This window comes from Siniperca chuatsi, linkage group LG6, assembly GCF_020085105.1.
Source record: "Siniperca chuatsi isolate FFG_IHB_CAS linkage group LG6, ASM2008510v1, whole genome shotgun sequence".
NCBI lineage: Eukaryota > Metazoa > Chordata > Actinopteri > Centrarchiformes > Sinipercidae > Siniperca > Siniperca chuatsi.
The window spans coordinates 13,983,543-13,991,562 of record NC_058047.1 but is presented as its reverse complement, the minus strand read 5'-3'; the positions used below and the strand labels follow the sequence as shown (position 1 = coordinate 13,991,562).

Sequence of the window (8,020 nt, the reverse complement as noted above, 5' to 3'; positions counted from 1 at the left end):
GATGCCTAAGGTGCAGTACCGTTCCAACTGTAAGCCCTCCACCTTTGCCTACCCACCAGCTCTGGAGGTACCCAAAGAGAAAGAGAAGGAGAAGGTGAGAAGTGAGGAACTGAGGCGCCACAACAGATCAGCTTGTTTTGCTTTCCTTTTTCTGAAATTATTAGTCGAGGAAAGCTGACCTTGCTTCATATTGATTTGTGAATATTTTGAACCCTCACTGTCAGACTCATCATTTTCTTGACCGTTATGTTTATTATTTTAGCATCTCTGGCCTATTTTTCTCAGTTGCTTAATTTCACAATCCTAGATGCTCTTAGAGAATGTAATAAAAGACTAAACAGCGTTTATGTTGTGGTTGACTAGTTTTGTACATTTTAAGCCATGTTTGTAGAAGGTCTGAGTAATCTATGGTATTGCCTTACATTGTGGAAACATCTCTGCTCTCTCTCTCTTTTTCTCTCTCTTTCTCTCGCTCGCTCTCTTTCTCTCTCTGTCCCTCTCTCTGTATCTCTCTCTGCATGGCAGGTATCCACCGCTGTTCTCTCCATCACAGCCAAAGCCAAGAAGAAGGAGAAGGAAAAGAAAGAAAAGGAGGAGGAGAAGATGGAAGTGGTGCGTAAATGCACAACCCTCGAAAACCCTCTCCTCCCTCATTACTAACAACCTTATTTTATTTCCTTGTTTGTTTTCACTCCTTCCATTTTAAAAGGATTCTGGACTCACAAATAACATACCAATATTGCAAAATAATTGATTTAATTGTGTTTATTGGTCTCACTAAATTAAAACAAATGGACTATTTTTGATCCTTAGACCCTTGCAGTGTATTTGAAGTAAAGTTTTCAAGAATTTATAATATTGTTGGACCCCCAGACTGCTTTGAAGGTAGGGAGATGCCATATAACATTCAGGTGTATACTCTGCAGTGCATTATACCTGGTGTTATTTTTACGTCTTTCAAGTAGACCACATGGCAATGCTGCCACAGCAAAGTGTCCTGAGCGTTGCATTCCACAGCACTGGTTTCTCACATCGTGGTACGCGGATAAAATCACAACTATCTGGATACTTAATGGGGTATCAGAGGCAGATCCATGCACCTAGTTAGTCTCTTTAACACCATACACACCCTTACCTTTATTTCTTTTCTCTGTCTGTCTTAATGTTTTCCCTCACCCACACCCAGTTTCACAGACAGACTGTCAGTCCAGAGCCAGTATAACTTTCATTGGGATTTTCTCTGGGCACTTGCAGCAGGTTTGATCCGCTCTGCCACGCTACATCTCAGCTCTGGTGCTGAGAGACGAGCTTGGAAATGTCCAGCCTTCTCACATCTCAGGCTTTTGATTTTATCTGGCTAAACTTATTAAGATGGCGGTTGAAGAGGAGGTATTCACTCTCACTGGGGTCAGACGGTTCAGAATTCACTGGTTGTTGTTTTCTGGACAGTTTTATAGAGCTGACTCTATAAAGTTTTTACCATTTTGTTTGCATTTAGCTAATCTATTTTGCCTTAAAAGCCTATAATCTACATATCCTTTAAGTCGTATTTCAAATACAAATAAGTAATATTCACTGATTTCAGCAACTGAAATGTGCAGATTTTCTGCTTTTCTTGGCTGAGATTCAAATAGACATACTACATATTAATCAATAATGAACAGAATTTTTTATTGCAGCCCTGTATTTTCATTTTGAATTAGGTAGGCAAAATTTGAGTACATACATAACATTTAATACTTACAAGGCTGAGGATAAGAATATTCACATAAAATCAGTGACAGAGAAACAGACTGCTGCTGTTGGTGACGATAAAAGGCTAAACAGGCCTGTTGAAACACAGATTTCATCAGTAAAATATCAGAGACTGTATCTGCATTTCACACCTGAAGCCTCCCATTAGAATCTGAGTCAGAGGAGAAAATACAGTCTGTGTTTCAAACATCTGCAGGAGATGATGTAGTTTGGTCGTGAAATACAAAACTATAGTTTTTTTTTATTGCCAGCTCCCTTGGCACTTTCTGTCCTTCAGTGTCCTTTTTATGGGTTTCCAGTGTCTGCCTGATAGCCCATCAAATCACTGGCCATCAAGGGCGCCGGAGCAGGAAAGGACTGAATCACAACAGAAAGAAGGAAAACCAGAATTTATTACTCATAACTCCTCCAAACTGTCAAATAATGTCGAGTCTATACTAGAAAAATAGATTCTAGTTCTTGTGTGATTATGGTGGGTTTAAACTTATCATAATTGTGGATGATCAGCAATTTTTCCAAAGAAATATCTGAATTGAATTTTTATTATTATTCATAAAAGACAAATTGGAAAATGATTTAAAAGAGAGATGTGAAAATAAATATAAACTGTGAAACCCCGGGAAGAGAAGAAGACACAACAGACCTAACAGGGACAAGAACAATACAGATTTAAAAAAGAAAGAAAAGTGATCACAGTTGTCCTGATGCAGAAAATGCTGCTTCTCTGTCACAGGAAGTCCAGGAGGGGGAGAAGGAGAAGGAGAAAGAGAAGGAGAAAAAGGATGAAGAGAAGGAGAAAGAGAAGAAGAAAGAGGCAGAGCCAAACTTCCAGCTCCTGGAGAACCCAGCCAGAGCGATGCCGGCTCAGCTCAAAGTCCTCAACATGCCCGAGACCTGCCGCTACCAGCCCTTCAAACCGGTAACAACACGCCTCTGTCCATCTGAACGTGTTTGTGTGTCTGCAGTTAAAATTCTTCAAGAGTCTTTCATACCTGTAGTTTGGTTGACATGATCCGGACTAAAGAAATAAATAATGCATTGTTGCCTTATAGTTCTGGGATAATTACTGTGTTAAACATAGCCACTACATTTAACTTGCTTTCTAATGAGAAACTATAAACCACAATCCCACCAGAGTTCACTTAGAAGCAGACTGATATCCACCTTTTCAATCTGTCTCAGTCCGGTTGTTTAATTTATACCAGAGTTCAGCTTTCACACCAGTCTAAACAAACTGGACCAAACAGACAAATACAGAGTTGGTTCAAAGTGCCCCAAACTGGTTGGGTGTGAAAGAACCTTACGTTTATTACTGTTGTTAATATCTGGGTCCATTTTTGTTGGTATATAATGTCAAGATACTATTTCCAGGAACAGCTACAAGATATGTTTCAGCTGTCTCAAACATCAGTCATCGAGGGAGAAATCATCACAGAAATGTTTCTCCTCTGGGAGCCAGAATAGACCAAATGTTATGCAACAGTACAAAACCAGGGCTTGGGCAATAAAAACACTTGCTAAATAAGGTGTTAAATGTACTTTATTTTTTATTATTCATAGCACCGTTGCATATAAGAATTATTGGGAGTCACCTGAATTACGAATATTGAATTACTGAATATTTACACACACACAGTAACATCTACAATGTACTAATTATCAATATAGTGATATTTAAACAATGTAAAAGTATCTCAGAGAGGAGTTTAGCTTAGTTTAACATAAATTGTTCAAATCAGGATCCAGCCTGTAGGTTGATTTTGGCCTCCGTCGAACATGTCCAAGTCCAGAAACTCTTCAGGCCTATAAACCAGATGGCTGCGGTCCTGCTGTAAATGTTGACAGTTTTCTGCAGTAAATGGCAGGACAACGTGCAGTCACCCAATGAGGACTCACCCCAGTCCTGTAAAGAGGAAGTACTGTTTGATTTTGTGTCCAGCGAGCTATTACATTGTACGACGTCTGGTATCAAGTGCCAAAATGGTGTCTATGCTTGTCTAAAGTTTTGTAACGCTGCTTTCCTTTTAAGGGTTTGTTTTTACATTCAAAGACGGGTTTAGGAAGTGAAGAGGTTTTACAGACTTATCTTGGAATCTGGTCAGTGTCGGGAGGTTTGTTGAAAGCCTATTATGTGGATCAACTTACATTAATATGAAGTTTCCTGTCTTTGATTCTTCATTGGAGCTGAAACTCGACTTTTTAGTTTTGTTTAGAAGAAACCACATCAAAACCACACAGTACACATTTGTGACCTTTCACTTTAGAATAAATGAAACCTCTCACATCCAGTTTTCCCCCTCAAAATTTCTTATTTGTCCACACTTGTTTACTTGATTTACGGTTGTACCATTATATCAAATTGAAATATTGTATATATTGTGGATTGTGCATCATTACATTTCTTGTAACATCTTTGGAAGACTGAGTGTCTTCACATGGATTTAAAATACATTTCTGGGGGTGCGAACAAGCCTGCATTACCAACTAACCAAAGCGGGCCACTGCCCCTGGACCTCAGACCCTCAGGGGGCCTGGCTGCTCCACGTTCACCGCAATACTGCATGCACCACATAAACTGAAATGATAGGGGCCTTACATGCATAACCGTGAGATTCCGTCTTGTAGAAGGGCCCTGAGTTAAAAACTATTTTTAGAAATCTAGTTTTAAAGCCTTTTATTATCTATCTCTTACTATGCTCTTCATGAATAAAGTTGTGCTTAATCAAGTTACCACAAAATAATTACTAACTAATGCACATACAGTCCACAGAAAAGTGGGAGAAATGGCAGGGTTCATAGGGGGTTAGAGTACTTAAAGGTAAAGAGAGGAAATTTGTCACAACCATAAGAATTTCCTCTTTAATTGTGCTGCGCCATCTGCTTTCTGCTTGGTCATTGTAGTTTATCCAAACCGTAGCACTCTGTGAATGCTGAGCTCAGTTTCTTTCCAGCTATTACATAAGCATCCTTGTCAAGAATGAAGAGTGAGACGCGAACAAATACAAAGCAGCTTGTTCTGTTGACCTTGAGCAAGGATACTTTTGCCATAAATATCTGTAGTATATCGGCAAGTGTTGACACTCAACCTGATTTTTCATGTCTGTCACCAGCTCCATACAGGCGGGATCATCATAATGAGGGACACCAGTGAGGAGGAGGAGGAGCTGGTGGAGCCCGTCTCTGCGCACGGCCCCAAAATCGAGGAGGAAGAGCAGGAACCAGAGCCCCCCGAGCCCTTCGAGTACATCGACGAGTAGAAATGCTCTCACAGCAAAGGTATGCTCACAGAAATTATTCCTGAGCCTTGTTATTCATTCATAACTTAAGCAAACCTGAAGTGTCTGCTGATATTCACCACACTGGTCTCGTTTCCACATTTTTTGGCACAGAGAACATGGCTGCTGTTAAACTGTCTGTCCCACCTCAAATGTTTTTGAACTTTTAAGGTTTAAATCAACGAATCTAAACTAAATGCCTACAGAGCTCTTAAGTACCATTTATGTATGACATTTCATTTCTTAAATGTGTTTTTAATAGACATTTTGTCCTTACAGAGGTGGGGAGACCTGAATCTGCCTTAATTTTCAATTTATAATTTCCTTCTACTAGGTTTTTAAAAGTCATACATCTAAGTTGAAGCTAGCAGACCCAGATGCCACAATAGCATTTGTTTCACAACTAGCAAATCAAACTATTGGACAGAAGTATGGTAGCGTGGCTGCTCGCAGTGTGAAAGTACACTTAAAGTTACATATTATAATACTATGTCACTGATCTGCAGACAACACCTCTACGCACTTCCACATAGCTGTCGGGCCATTTTTTATAGTAAGTAACGTTATGTGATAACACAATGCAGGTCTGTACTGTTGTTTCCAAGCCTAACCCAGTTTCAGCCATCACTGACACTGAGGAATGTAAACACCACTGCCATCTCCAAACGCCAGCTCAGAGGGCAAACCTTCTGCCTGCACTCGCCAATGAAGCGGGATGCTTAATGATTCCTGGCTGCTTGTTGTGTTTGTGTTGGATTGGCTGCAGCCTGCCTCCGATGTAGGAGCTCGCTGTTGCGTGTGATGAGACAGATGAGGTGTCAATGACCAAATTAGGGCCTCTGTGCATACTATGTCATCTCTTTATGAGGTTCAAGTGCGGTGTGACAGATTAAACACTGCAGAGATCACTGTCAGACTGACTTCATGGCCGAGGTTTGTGTGCCAGAGACAGCACGGCGTCCAAGTGGTTAGAGTGACCGAGCCGTTATGGAAGATCACAGGTTTGATGCCCAGAAAAGAAATGTTTTAAGTCGCAGCAGATTGAGCAAATCTGTTCCACTGATTGCATGTTTTATGGTCCTTAAGCCCCTAAATAGTCATGCTCCACCCACTCAGGTTTTTTCACTTCATCTACCTGATAATAGCTCTTGTCAGGGCTGTTTTGTGGTGTACAGACTGGGCTTAACTTGTTAGTTCAAACAAACATGGACCACAAGTGTGTGGATTGTGATGGTTGGGGCAGAACTGGTGCAGTTCTTCATTCACAGTTTACTTTTTTTTTTTTTTAAATACTTTGAGATATAATATAAACTATAGACACTGTTTTACAGCAGACAATTAATAACATTAATAATGGCTAACAACTAAGCCCACCTGGGCTTTTCCTGCTATGACAAGTTAAGAGGTGTGCTGTCAACCAGATGTTGCAACATCATCTTGAGTTTTTGGTGCCTTAAATCTGTCTGGACTGTGTAGCGTGTACATACGGTACATTGGACACACACTTTTTTGTTTTGTTGTAAGGGTAGATCATAAAAATCAGCCTGCACCTTTTTGGTCATCGCTTTTATCTGTTTTTTGACATTTACTTATTATTTTGTAGCTGGTTAAGCTGCTAAATTATTATTTTTTATTTAATTTTATTTATGGTCTTTAAGTTACAAAATAATAATAAAGATGAATTCAATTCAAAACTCCACAGCTGACACAATGCACACTCAAAGACCTTCAATGAAGAACTTTCATCAAAACAAAGACTTCATTCTCTTAAATAGATTATATACCATTGTTGCTGACAGTGAGTTTTTAAATTGATTAAACCATCTTATCCAGCAGATACAATACGGTCATTCTGTGCGGTGGCAGCTATTCAGCATCTAATGTTTCTACTGTGTTTGTACCCTACTGGACATGTGGCACCTGTAAACTGTAATGTAATGCCACGTTCATGTCATTTCATATTTACCATATTTAAGAGTTTGATTTGTAAAAATGTCAACATCAAAGTCGTAATTATGACTGGGAAACTGTTTCTGAAAGCTCCGATATCTCTGACTTGGCGCTCAATAATGCACAAGTGTCTGAAAACCAAACAAACATGGATTCCACATGTCAGCCAAAGTCTGTCATTAATGCTAAGTAAACCAGATTAATAGGCAAACTATTCTTAACCCTCAGTCTTGAGTTGTCTGATGATGTGAACTTCTGCTAGTCGTAAACATGGGAATCTCTCTACCGTCCATCCTTTGACATGAATGTGGCGTAAAAACTTTTTATTGGTCCTCTGCAGCTCAGTGGGTGGAGCACGGCGTTGTCCTAACAAGGACTGTGGTATTTGGATTGTTAAAATGAAGTAAATCACCTCTAAGCGTTGTTTTTTTCTCTCCTCAGGCATCAGGAGAAGTCAGATCCCAGCATGTCGGTCCAGCGTTGTCTCTTCCCCCCCACCCCTGTGCATCCATCTATCCATCCACCTCCCCGCTTCACTTCCTCTTTTACACGTTTCTTTCCTGTTCTGGCTCCTCATTTGTCAGACAGGGAATGTTTTACATTCTCAAATTGTATAATTTTCTGTCCGTACAATAAAAATGATGTATATTGGAGAATGTGTGTGTTTATTTGAGTGGATATTTCACCAGGCGTGCATTGAGGGAATTTCTCTAATCCCATACATTTAGACTGGTTTACATTTTCAGCACTCAGCAGCAGCCACTACAGTCTGCCCAGCAGTCTCTCTGTACAGTGAGCTGAGTCTACTGTATACATATTATACAACTCTGGGTGGTGGGGGAGGAGTGTGCCTGAAGGAAAATAACTTTCTGGGTGTCTAGAAGGTCAAAAGTCAGGAAAACTATGAAAATCTGCCCTTAAGTACTAAAATGTATGAAGAGAAAACTAACTCTGTTTGGTCACTTTAACTTTATCTTTTCTTGTTTACTTTCACTTCAGATTGATTCAGTCAGTTTTGTTATCTGAGACTTTCTGTCAAC

At 39.9% G+C, this 8,020-nt stretch overlaps 1 protein-coding gene across 1 annotated transcript in view; it reads left to right on the top strand.

Annotated features, from left to right (window-relative positions):
• Positions 1 to 7,633, top strand: part of psmd1 (proteasome 26S subunit, non-ATPase 1) — a 40,781-nt gene extending 33,148 nt beyond the window's left edge. Inside the window, exons 21-25 of the mRNA XM_044201085.1 lie at positions 2 to 94; positions 526 to 612; positions 2,489 to 2,674; positions 4,866 to 5,031; positions 7,422 to 7,633. Coding sequence (XP_044057020.1) covers positions 2 to 94; positions 526 to 612; positions 2,489 to 2,674; positions 4,866 to 5,012 — 513 coding nt within the window. The 3' untranslated portion in view covers positions 5,013 to 5,031; positions 7,422 to 7,633. The remainder of the gene's footprint in view (position 1; positions 95 to 525; positions 613 to 2,488; positions 2,675 to 4,865; positions 5,032 to 7,421) is intronic.
• The last annotated feature ends 387 nt before the right edge of the window (positions 7,634 to 8,020 follow it).